General features: G+C 45.3%; 1 protein-coding gene across 6 annotated transcripts in view; it reads left to right on the top strand.

The window, feature by feature from the left end:
* Positions 1-13,621, top strand: part of LOC127967982 (band 4.1-like protein 1) — a 363,306-nt gene that overhangs the window by 238,045 nt on the left and 111,640 nt on the right. For all 6 annotated transcript variants that reach the window (XM_052568756.1, XM_052568757.1, XM_052568755.1 and 3 more), the window contains 2 exons: positions 12,622-12,719; positions 13,198-13,373. In XM_052568756.1, the coding sequence (XP_052424716.1) occupies positions 12,622-12,719; positions 13,198-13,373 (274 nt within the window). The remainder of the gene's footprint in view (positions 1-12,621; positions 12,720-13,197; positions 13,374-13,621) is intronic.

Here is a 13,621-nt window from a genome sequence, read left to right as displayed (position 1 = left end):
GAAGAAAAAATCAATATGTCGTCCAGGTAGACATAAATGAACTGATCAATCATATCTCGCAGCACGTCGTTGACGAGTGCCTGGAAGACCCCTGGGGAGTTGGAGAGCCCGAAGGGCATGACCAAATATTCAAAGTGCCCTCTGGGGGTGTTAAACGCGGTCTTCCATTCATCCCCCTCCCTGATCCGAACCAAATGATACGCATTGCATAAGTCCAGTTTTGTGAAAATAGACGCTCCCTGCAACCTCTCGAAGGCTGAAGACATCAACGGCAAAGGATAAGTATTCTTTACCGTGATGTTGTTCAGCTCTCGGTAATCAATACAAGGTCGCAGTGATCCGTCCTTCTTTCCCACAAAAAAGAACCCCGCCCCCGCAGGAGAAGAGGAAGGGCGGATGAATTTGGAAGCTAGAGAATCAGAAATATATTTCTCCATAGCCTCCCTCTCTGGCACAGAAAGTGAATAAAGTTTGCCTTTAGGCGGAGACTTACCTGACAATAACTCTATGGCACAGTCGTAAGGACGATGCGGAGGAAGAGAAGCAGCTTGAGACTTACTGAACACTTCCTTCAGGTGGAGGTACTCAGCGGGCACGTTAGATAAATCCACCGCCTCCTCCTGTAACACAGACACAGACGGACAAGCAGACACTAAACAAGACTCATGACACCTTCGAGACCAAGAAAAGATGGAATTAGAGGACCAGTCTACTTTGGGGTTATGGAGAAGGAGCCAAGGGTGCCCGAGGACAATGGGTGCCAGGGGAGTGTCAAGGATGTGAAATGAGATAGTTTCGGAGTGGTTGCCAGAGGTGATGAGTGTGATCTCCTCAGTGCTGTGAGAGATAGTGGGGAGTTGCTGTCCAGTGAGGGCATGGACCGTGATGTGGTGCGGCAGGGCTTTGAGGGGAATGTGGAGCTTGTGTGCAAGGTGACGATCCATAAAGTTACCTTCTGCCCCAGAGTCCAGTAGTGCCTGACAGTGGTGTGTCTGTGCTGACCACCGCAGTCTTACCGGAAGGAGCGTAGATGATGGCGGTGATGAGGTCTTCTCGGCAGAGATCCCACCCGATAGTAGCCTCATGCGTACTACCGGGCTTGGCCTTTTACTGGACAGGTATGGGCTTGATGTCCGGCTCCCCCGCAGTACATGCAAAGACCCAGGGATCTCCGCCTCTCCTTCTCCTCCCGGGAAAGCCGAGCTCGCCCTACCTGCATGGGCTCGTGATCGTAGGTGGGGCTGACCACGTCTCCGCCACTGAATCGCCCGTCCGCCGGGCCCCTGGATGGGGTGTTGAACAGCCCCCTCCTCTCCATCCGAGTGAGGCGGGCATCCACCCGTAACGCTAGATCAATGAGTCCATTAAGAGAGGGGGGCAGATCCAGGGCGTAGATCTCCCTCTGGACGCGGTCAGCCAGCCCATGCAGGAACATGTCCCACTGCGCCTCCTCGTTCCAATGGCACTCCGCCGCCAGGGTTCTGAATTCGATAGAGAAGTCTGAGACGGACCTCTCCCTCTGGCGTAACTCCGCCAGCCTCCTGGCCGCCTCCCGTCCTGCGACGGCCCGATCGAAGACCCGCCTCATCTCCTCGGAGAGCGCCAGGAACGAGTCGCAGCATGGGTCCTGGTTCTCCCACACCGCCGTCCCCCATAGTGCCGCCCTCCCAGAGAGTAAGGTGAGCACAAAGGCCACTTTCGCCCTCTCGTTGGCGAATGTCCTGGGTTGCAGGGCAAAATGCATATCACAGCGGGTTAGGAATGCTCTACAAAAGCTGGGCTCACCCGAGTATGCTTCCGGGATAGGAAGACGCGGTTCCGGCTGGGAGGTGGTCACTGGTGGTACCGGGAGAGCGGGCGGTGTGGGTGGCGCAGTGGGCGCTCGAAGAAGATGGAACTGCTGGGTGAGCTCGGACACCTGCGTTACCAAGGCTTGGACCGCGCGACCAGTGTCGTTAAGAGTCCTCTCCTGGGAGTCCATCCTCCGAACACTGGCGCTGAGAAATTCCTCCAGAGATGAAGCTTGAGTACTCGCTGCCTCCATGATGGTCTGATCGTTCTGTAACGGCGCTAATGGAGGACAGGAGACAAATGCAAGTACGAGTAAGTTTATTAGAAGTATGATGATGATGAAAGGTCGGAGAGTAACGCAGGAACCACGGTGGCAGCACAGACTGGTGAGTTGAGACGTGGGGTGCGTTGAACGACGATGACAGCGGTGATAATCCAATAGTGGTGAGTGTATTCCAAGCGTGACGACAGGATCCGAACAGAACGGCGACAAGGCAAGGCAGGAACAACACGAACACGACATCAAACACCAGGATCTACAAACAACGATCAGACAAACAGGAAACGAAAGACAGGGTGTTAAATAGTCTGTGGGAACTAGCCGCACCTGCCGCTGATCAGTGATCAGCGACCACACCCACATGAAACAATCAACATGACGTAACCTGACTACAGCTGGAGACGGTGCATTCACGAACCGTGACATGGCTACTTTGAAGAACCTAGAATATGACATATTTTCTGTTGTTTCACACTTTTTTGTTATGTATATAATTCCATATATAATTTCACATGAGTTAATTCATAGTTTTGATGCCTTGAGTGTGAATCAACAATTTTCATAGTCATGAAAATTAAGAAAACTCTTTGAATGAGAACGTGTGTCCAAACTTTTGGTCTGTACTTTATATGAGGAAGGAAGTAAAGTGTGTGTATAGTGTGGCTACTGAATAGTTGTAAAAGAGTTTACCAATAGCTTCAGTAAAAGTTCAAAGAACATAATTAAGACTTTACATTGTATTCTTCTGCAATATACAAAGGGTTTATTATATGGTGTCAGAGTGCCGATCGTCGGGATGGTGAACTTTAACCCACCTGAAAGCTTTTGCTTCGAGAGACCAGTGGAATGGACTGACTGGAAAAAGCGGTTTACTCATTACAGAACGGCAACTAAACTGGATAAGGAGGACGGCAGTGTACAAGCACCCTTATCTATGCCCTGGGAGGCGAAGCACAGAATATTTTCAGCTCATTTACCTTCAAGGAGGAGGGACATGAAGACAAATACGAACTGGTGCTCGGCAAGTTTGATTTGTATTTCATACCAAAGCGCAACGTAATACACGAAAGAGCATGCTTCTATCAGCGCGTTGATCCACTCCCTTTATGAACTGTCAGAGCATTGCGAGTTTGGGGCCACTTGTGAGGAACACATTAGAGACAGAATCAGAGTGGTCGGAATTCAGGACAAGGAGCTGCAAGTTGCAGCTAATTTCAAATCTCACACTCAAGATGACAGTGCAAGAAACCCGCCAATCGGAGGAAGTGAAAGCACATATTAGCACGCAAGGAGAAGCTGCTGCGTACACTATTCAAGAGGTAGCACATAAATACACACACATTAGAAGCAACAAGCTCCAGGGCCAAAGTTCAAATAACAAGCCAGAGACAATGAAAGATAGAAAATATGTGGCAGATGTGAAAAAGGAATGCACAAAAAATCTGACTGTCCAGTGCTGAAATCCTCATGCAACAGATGACAGCTCCTAAAAAGTCCGGACAGGTGCATATATGTGTCGACCTCAGGAAGTTAAATAAAGCTGTCAAAAGAGAAAGGTTTGTTTTACCTACTCCAGAGCAGATCACAGCTAAACTGAACAGCAGGGTTATGGCAAATACCACTGGATAAAGACAGTCAAAGACTGACAACCTTCATTACTCCATTCACCAGGTACTGTTTCAAACATTTTCTCTTTGGAATTTCCAGCGCTCCTGAAATCTTCCGAAGAAAAATGATGGACACTCTAGAAGTCCTGGAAGGAGTTAACGTTTACATGGATGACAATTTCATCCACAGAAGGGATGTGACAAAGCATGACCAACGACTACAGTTAGTGCTGGAATGATTACAATCAGATGGCCTGAGGTTAAACACAGGGAAATGTAGGATGAGGCAAGAGGCCATGAAATCATTGCGAATGGGGTACGGCCGGACCCGGCCAAGGTATCAGCTAATAACAAAATGCCTCCACCTGATCAATCAATCAATCAATCAATCAATCAATCAATCGCCTTTATTTATATAGTGCTTTAAACAAAATACATTGTGTCAAAGCACTGAACAACATTCATTTGGAAAACAGTGTCTCAATAATGCAAAATGATAGTTAAAGGCAGTTCATCATTGAATTCAGCTATGTCATCTCTGTTCAGTTTAAATAGTGTCTGTGCATTTATTTGCAATCAAGTCAATGATATCGCTGTAGATGAAGTGACCCCAACTAAACAAGCCAGAGGCGACAGCGGCAAGGAACCGAAACTCCATCGGTGACAGAATGGAGAAAAAAAACCTTGGGAGAAACCAGGCTCAGTTGGGGGGCCAGTTCTCCTCTGACCAGACGAAACCAGTAGTTCAATTCCAGGCTGCAGCAAAGTCAGATTGTGCAGAAGAATCATCTGTTTCCTGTGGTCTTGTCCTGGTGCTCCTCTGAGACAAGGTCTTTACAGAGGATCTGTATCTGGGCTCTAGTTGTCCTGGTCTCCGCTGTTTTTCAGGGCAGTAGAGGTCCTTTCTAGGTGCTGATCCACCATCTGGTGTGGATACGTACTGGATCCGGGCAACTGCAGTGACCCTCTGATCTGGATACGGACTGGATCTGGTGGCTATGGTGACCTCGGAATAAGACAGAAACAGACAAATATTAGCGTAGATGCCATTCTTCTAATGATGTAGAAAGTACGGTGTTATGTGAAGTGTTTCCGGTTCCAGTTTACCTAATTAATGCAGCCTAAAAATCCTTTAACGGATTTGGATATTAAAAGCATATTAGTATGTTATGTGTATGCCAGGTTAAAGAGATGGGTCTTTAATCTAGATTTAAACTGCAAGAGTGTGTCTGCCTCCCGAACAATGTTAGGTAGGTTATTCCAGAGTTTAGGCGCCAAATAGGAAAAGGATCTGCCGCCCGCAGTTGATTTTGATATTCTAGGTATTATCAAATTGCCTGAGTTTTGAGAACGTAGCGGACGTAGAGGAGTATAATGTAAAAGGAACTCATTCAAATACTGAGGTGCTAAACCATTCAGGGCTTTATAAGTAATAAGCAATATTTTAAAATCTATACGATGTTTGATAGGGAGCCAGTGCAGTGTGGAAAGGACCGGGCTAATATGGTCATACTTCCTGGTTCTAGTAAGAACTCTTGCTGCTGCATTTTGGACTAGCTGTAGTTTGTTTACCAAGCGTGCAGAACAACCACCCAATAAAGCATTACAATAGTCTAACCTTGAAGTCATAAATGCATGGATTAACATTTCTGCATTTGACATTGAGAGCATAGGCCATAATTTAGATATATTTTTGAGACGGAAAAAGGGGTAACACCCAGGGGTTAAAAAGAGTTCTCAGGATGATCAATTACCTGGGAAAGTACATCCCTAACTTAGCAGATGTGGGACGGCCACTCTACGTTTGCTGAAAGTCAAATCAACATGGACATGGGGTCCAGTCCAACAAGCAGCTTTGCAGGATAAAAGGACTCCTCATGTCATCTTATATGGTCTAAATGAGTTCAAGCTGATCAGTGACCACAAGCCATTGGTGCCACTAATAAACGCCAAAGACCTAGACTTGGTTCCACTCCGTTGCCAGAGGCTGCTGATGCGATTGATGAGATACAACCCTACTGCAGAATATGCACAATATGCCGGGAAAACTCTCATAGTGGCCGATGCTCTGTCCAGGAGCCCCTCAGACGATATACAGGACTGTAGTGACACCCACTCAGATGTTGAGTTCTATGTGGCGGCCATTATTGACAACATGCCAATTTCAAAGCAAAGGATGGAAATCATCAGGTCTAGCACTATTGAAGATGAAACCCTGCACAAAAGGTAATCACATATATTCAGTTGGTTGGCCTGAAACCAAGGTTGGCCTGAACAAATAGTCAGGGTGCATCCGATGGCCAGAGACTTTTTACCCATGAGAAATGAACTTTCCACTCTAGAAGGAATTGTCACAAGGGGCAACAAAATGATCATACCTGAAAAACTGAGGGTGGAGATCATAGATCGCAAACACGATGGTCATCAGGGTCTGAGCAAATGCCAGGAAAGAGCAAACACATTGATGTGGTGGCCCAGTATATCGTCCCAAATTAAGCTTAAAGTCTTGTCGTTCCAGTCCTGCCAAGAAATGAGAACAGCTCAGACCAGAGAACCACTCACTACATATAGAAGGAAATGTTTTGCCTAAATGTTACGTGTATGCTTGAAGTAACAATAAAGCATTTGTTTGTTATAAGGTAAACAATAGATTGAAAAGGGGGTGAAGTAATAGAATAATGATTAATTATGTCTGAATGTATGACGTAACGGATTACGTAAATGAGGAAGGAAGTAAGCAAGGCACTGTACCTCCAGTTGCTCCCCGGGTGCTGGATCTATAGCTGCCCACTGCTCCGGGTGTGTGTTCACGGTGTGTTCACTTCTCACTGCTGTGTGTGTGCACTTGGATGAGTTAAATGCAGAGCACCAATTCCGAGTATGGGAAATGTCATGACTTTCACTTTCATTTCCTGCAATATAATGCAATATAGTCTAATGGTTGGTTTGGCTCTTACTCCCAGCCTAACCATTTTACTATTGAACCCAACTCCTGCAGGTCCCTGATATAACTGGCTCAGTAATTATCTCTTTAGCTGAAGTTTACAAAGTGTACAAGATGGCCCTTGGCATGGCAGCCTCTGTGGCATTATCCACAGTTGTTTTTATGTTTTTGTCCCTGCAATCAGTTTCACCATAGATGAATGACTGGATATTCGTCAGTACACACTACACAATATTTAGCTGGCACACTCATGAAGCTCAGGCAGCGCAGATTTTGAACACTGTTACCTAGCATCCATCTGGCGAATCTCCACTTTCTACCCAACAAAACGAACAAACTCCTTCTGCTCTCTCCGGACAAATAAGTATTTTTCAAATGCTGCTGCTCTGTGTTTCATGGGAACCTGGCTGAACAACGCCTTTTCAGACAGTGAAAACGAGTACCATCTACCCAGCTTTCAGCTGTTCAGGGCAAATCGCAACACAGAAACAATTGGGAAATTGCACGGTGGCGGGACATGATTTTACAATCAATGAGAGGCAGTGTACAGATGTAACAGTGTTAAAGAAGATGTGCTGTTCAGATATTTGTTAACTGTAAGCCTTTCTACTCGCCTACAGGCAGAAACTGAAATCAGCTAAACCTGTTGTGATGAGATGGGCAGGGCCAAGAGCCGTAGGAATGGAGCGAGGCCAGTGGAGGGAGATTAATAACGAGTGACACCTGCGCCACTCACCAGTCTATATATATATAAAATGGCATCTTTATTATGTGATATAAAAATAGCCTATATGTAATAAAAAGTCGCCTACATATTTGAATGTATATTACAGTACGTTTCATTACCTTTCACACATTTTAGTTTAACAAGATAGTTCAACTAGTAAAATACCTGCAAGTTTATGTGAAAATAACAAATTACCTTGGGCACATACTTGACCAGGTCCTCAGGATTACCTGGGAGTCAGCAGGCCCAAACTCTAGGCATGAATCATGGACTAAAAATGCGATCAGGTTCCCTACCCTCAGAAGGGAGCAGAGTTTTCATTGAAATAGAAACATGAGCTCAACTGACTGCAAATGGGCCCTGCTGTAGTGCTTTGAGCACTAGAGACATGTCCAAAGAGGGTATGGGGGGAAGATTTAACCTTCTTGTTCCTCTAGGGTTTTAGAGCAACATCATTATTAAAAGGTTCAATCGGTCCGCATTATTAATTAGAAAAAAACTTGCTCACTTCATTGTAATATAGATGTGCAAAAGTTCAAAAATATTTTAAAGAAATTGCTGAACATTTATTTAACCATTGCAAAGGTATATTTCTGACTAAAGTAAATTTGTCATCCCGATTTTTTTTTTTTAATGATACGCATCTGTTTATTTTTTATTTTTTTTACCTATTTCACAATTAATTCAATCTCCAAAGTTAGTTTTAGATAGTTATGCTTTGCTTTTTATGCTTTTCTAAAAACATATTGGATTGTGCTGAGCTCTCCCCTATACACATGGAAGGACCATTAATGCATTTTCTGCACTTAACCCTGCAATAAGTTTAAAAAACTCACAGTGCAGATTACAGTTCACTGGAGTGAGCCTATTTCATGTTTTTATGGACGTTTATAATATTTTTATATAATATATAAAAGTGGCTCAGGGGTTCATGTAGGTTGTCTTCATACATTGTCTTCGAAATGTCCTCCTAATAGAGAAAAGTTTTGCTCAGCAAGAAAAAAAAAATTAAACAAATGGAGGAAAAATTGGTCATCACCAATTTAATCTTCAGCCAAATCCCGTTTACACTGCAGGACTCAAAGTCGCCAACAGTTTCAGATATTTAGTGTGCTTCTTTCATAATGCACACTATGGGATTGGGGCTAAAATTGTTCAGTGTCTGCCCAACATAAGGCACTCACAGTTATACAATAACTCACTGTGGTGGGAGGAGCCAACGACAGACACAGTGGGCATGGGGTCAGGCCTCGGAGAGGCTTTTATTAACAGAAAATAACGTTAAAGAGGGAATAAAAGTGGCCAAAGAAGAGAGTGTCCAAAACAAACGGGATCTGGTGTCCTTGTTGTGCTGCGGGGTTCGTGTGGGTCAGGAAGTTTTCATGGAGGAAGGGTCCATGTAAGAGGTGGAGTCTGGCCGCCGAACGCGCTTTCCCTCTACGGTCCGGGGCGCATCCTTCTCGTTGGTCGCGGTGCTTGCAGGAGATGGACAGCCCGGCATCCTGGCCTGTCGGTGTTGTGAACGGGTGCAGCTCTCGTCCGGACCACGGGTCCGGCAGCTCACGTCTCTGATGGCACGGGAATCCCTCAACGCACCCTTCCTGGCGTGTTGGGCTTTTTAACCGTGGCGGTGATGAGTCTCCATTTACGTCAGGTATGCCCCATCACACGCCGCCAGCCCTGGCTCATCCAGCGCCCCTCCTCTCTCACGCCTCTCTCCTGGTGAAGCGGGGCGATTTAGGACAGGGTGCCGATGATAATCAGGGAGGAGGCAGCTGACTCGTCACACTCACACAGAAAAAAGGGAGGTTAAATAGGGCAGCAAATAAAAATAATATTTGGTGCAGGTGGGACAAATTAACTTATTAACAAGAGGGCAGGGACAAGACATGAGATAGAAGAGCATATTTTATGATTATTAAGTTTCGGCCGTTCTATCTGCTGAGGGAATATACTGCTATGCTGCTCATTTCGGTGTACATTCCCCCGTTCAACATCATCAGTAACAGGACCAACGCACTAAATGAACTGTACCAGCACATCAGTGAGCAGCAGACAGCACACCCAGATGCTTTTCTCAACATAGCTGGGGATTTCAACCATGCTGACCTAAAGAGTGTGTTTCCAAAAATACACCAACACATTAACATTCTAAGACGAGGTAATAACATTTTGTACTTTGTTTACACCACACAGAGAGGAGCTTACAAAGCCCTCCCCCTCCCCCACCTTGGAGCCTCAGACCACATCACTGTCATGCTAATGCCTGCATACAGACCGCTCATTAAAGTCACCAAACCAGTTCAAAAACAGATTAAAGTGTGGCCAGAAGGATCATCAGAGGTTCTTGAAGACAGCTTCAACACAAATGACTGGGACATGTTTAAGCAGGCTGCCACATGCAATAACATCACTGACCTCCAGGAGTACTCAGAGACTGTCACTGCCTACATCAACAAGTGTATTGATGATGTAATGGTCACAAAAACTATCACTGTCCGCTCCAACCAGAAGCCATGGATGACAGGGGAGGTCTACAGACTCCTGAAGACACAGAACACTGCCTTCAGAGCTGGAGATGAGGTGGGCCTGAGAACAGCCGGGGCCAACCTGTCCCGCGACATATGAGAGGCTAAGAGACAGCACTCCAGGAGGATAGCTCATCAATTCAGCGACAGCAGAGACACTAGGAACCTGTGGCAGGGGATACAGACCATTACGGATTACAAGCCCCCACCACGGACCTGTGACAACAACATCTCTATGCTGAACGAGCTGAAGATCTTCTTTGCTCGCTTTGAGCAACAAAACAGCACCACTGCACAGAAGACTCCACCTCCTCCCGGCGTCCAGGTGATGTCACCAGACAGTGAGAGGAGATTCTTCAGCAGGATCAATGCATGCAAAGCTCCAGGTCCTGACAACATCCCTGGGTGTGTACTGAGAGACTGTGCAGCAGAACTCACTGATGTCTTCAAAGACATTTTCAACATCTCACTGAGTCAGGCTGTTGTTCCCACATGTTTCAAAACTACCACCATCATTCCAGTTCCAAAGAAGCCATCTCCATCCTGCTTCAATGACTACCATCCTGTTTCACTTACCCCCATCCTCATGAAGTGCTTTGAATGGCTAGTCATGCACCACATCAAGTCTGCCATCCCCCCCTCCCTGGACCCCTTCCAGTTTGCATATCGGTCCAACCGATCAACCGATGATGCCATCTCCACTACCCTCCACTCAGCACTCACACATCTGGACAAAAAGGACACATATGTCAGAATGCTGTTCATAGACTTCAGTTCAGCATTCAACACAATCATTTACAAACACATCCAGCACTATCACACTGAACACTGGGGCCCCCCAAGGATGTGTGTTGAGCCCCCTCCTCTTCAGTCTGCTGACCCATGACTGCACACCGTCACACAACTCCAACTTCTTTATTAAGTTTGCAGATGACAAGTGGTGCAGTGACAACAATCTCTCTTTGAATGTGGAGAAGATGAAGGAGATTGTTGTAGACTTCATGAGAGCACACACTCAGCACGTTCCTCTGACCATTAACGGTGTGACTGTGGAGAGAGTGAGCAGCACCAAGTTCCTGGGTATGCACATCACAGTGGACCTCTCCTGGACTAAAAACACTGCAGTACTGGCCAAGAAATCACAACAGAGTCTCTACTTCCTCCGCAAACTGAGGAGAGCAAGAGCCCTACCCCCCATCATGTACACTTTCTACAGAGGCACCATCGAGAGCATCCTGTCGAGATGCATCACTGTGTGGTATGGTGCCTGCAACGTGTCCTGTCGAAAGACTATGCAATGCATAGTGAGAGCAGCTAAGAAGATCATTGGTGTCTCTCTCCCCTCCCTTCAGGACATTTACAGAAACCGTCTGTGATGCAAAGCCCTCTGCATCACAGGTGATCCCACCCACCCGTCACACAGCTTCTTCAGTCTGCTACCATCAGGGAGGAGACTGCGGAGTCTCCAGGCCAGGACCAGCAGACTGAAGGACAGCTTCATCCACCAGGCTGTCAGGAAGCTGAACTCACTCCCGAACTTGTCCCCCCTCCCCTCTTCTGCCCCAGGCACCACTGAACTATGAACCCACCCCCCCCCCCCCAGATCCCACATCCCCAGACCCCCCCCCCCCCCTTCTGCTCCAGGCACCACTGAACTATGAAACCACCCCCCCCCCCCCAGATCCCACATCCCCAGACCCCCCCCCCCCCCCCCATTAATATATGATCAATCAATCAATCAATCACCTTTATTTATATAGTGCTTTAAACAAAATACATTGCGTCAAAGCACTGAACAACATTCATTTGGAAAACAGTGTCTCAATAATGCAAAATGATAGTTAAAGGCAGTTCATCATTGAATTCAGTTGTCATCTCTGTTCAGTTTAAATAGTGTCTGTGCAATCAAGTCAACGATATCGCTGTAGATGAAGTGACCCCAACTAAGCAAGCCAGAGGCGACAGCGGCAAGGAACCGAAACTCCATCGGTGACAGAATGGAGAAAAAAACCTTGGGAGAAACCAATGATGGCATGCACCAGTCACTACCTCATTCAGCATGGAACTGATGTCATTCCACTACCTCATCAGTCAGTTAAAAAAATAACTGTTATTGAGCCCTTTGTCACTTTAATCAGACTGAATAAGCTTCTTTTTGCACTAAAAATATTTTATCTGCACTGTTGTTCACTCCATTGAGTTCACTCCATTGATTTGCACTCTATCTGCCATTTGCCTTGCGCTGCTTTATTTAACTTTAATTTTAATTTTATTATATGTCTTTTTTTACATTCCTTTATTGTATAGTTGTATCTACATATTATATTTGATCTAGATGTTTTGTGCTTTAATGTTAATGTTATCTGTATGCACCAGGGTCTGAGAGTAACCCAGTTTCGATTCTCTGTATGTATGTACTTTGCATGTGGAAATTGACAATAAACCAGACTTGACTTGACTTGATATAGTTAATAGAAACAAAAATGACAGAAGCCAAGTGTTCACACCAAAAATTACATGAATGCAGACAGAAGTGTCAAGATCCATATCCTACACTCCAACACAAAAGGGGCAGGAGAGCATACAGCAAAGGAGAATTACCCCAATCTGTGTGCTCAACCAGACACAGAGTCCTGACACCAATGTTTTTTTTTTTTTTTACTTTGTCTCAACATATACCAGACAAAAGTGACCAGACAGTGATAGGGAACTAACTGATTTGTCCATCCCCTTCCTTTACACAGTATGAGCAATTTGAGAGCACCATTGGCTTCAAGCTTTCTAATCACAGAGCCGCCAAGAGGCTATGGAAGGTCTGCATTGAACACCACACCTTTTTCAGGTAAACTAGCTGGACTAATTTGATTTATATAATGTTTTTATGAATGCTTTAGTCATGTTCATGTTAATGGGGCAGTCATTAATTTTACTTTTCATTTCTTAGTGACGAACCTTGGGTCAACATTGTCCTATGAATTTAGCTTGAAATGTAAATGGCATCAATTGAGAACATAGTCTGTGGCTATGTCTTGATAGTCATACTGCCTTTTTTTATACATGAGAAAGTTTATGAATGATTAAGATTGATAAGGAATCTTAGAATGCCACTCTTGGCATATCCTCAATTGCTCTAGGTATTTTATTATAAGACCAGAATACCATAGAAACATGGTGGTGGGTTCATTTGACAATTACCTATAAACCACTGTGTAGCTTTTTATTAATACAGGGGGTTGTCTTTTCTGAACCTTCTGATGCAGATTAATAATGACGTTAATATCCGTAAACCAATAAAATTTTCCTGTATTGGTCTGTTTTAGGCTAGTGTCTCCTGAGCCACCACCAAAGGGCTTTCTGGTGATGGGTTCAAAGTTCAGATACAGTGGAAGGACCCAGGCCCAGACACGGCAGGCCAGCACTCTCATCGATCGGCCCGCTCCCCACATTGAACGGTCCACTAGCAAGAGATACCTTCTTTCTCGCAGTCTAGATGGAGGTTAGAACACTGTTGTTTTCCTCTACTTAGCTTTTTGCTGTATCAAAACTGTCTGCATTTTGGCCAAACTCGATACTGTAGCTTTCCACTACTTTCAGTCTTTCACAATACACACAGTTATTCTAGGAGTTTATTGTAGTTGCACATATCTTGTTCAGTGGTGACCATGTCGCTACAATCATTATGAGGAATCTTTAAAAAACAACCATTAAAATTTTGGTGGACTATTGTTGGACTGCAGGAAACAT

This window comes from Carassius gibelio, chromosome B11 (genome assembly GCF_023724105.1).
Source record: "Carassius gibelio isolate Cgi1373 ecotype wild population from Czech Republic chromosome B11, carGib1.2-hapl.c, whole genome shotgun sequence".
Taxonomy (NCBI): Eukaryota; Metazoa; Chordata; class Actinopteri; order Cypriniformes; family Cyprinidae; genus Carassius; species Carassius gibelio.
Note: the sequence above shows the minus strand (reverse complement) of the source record. Positions and strands in the feature narration are given on the sequence as shown.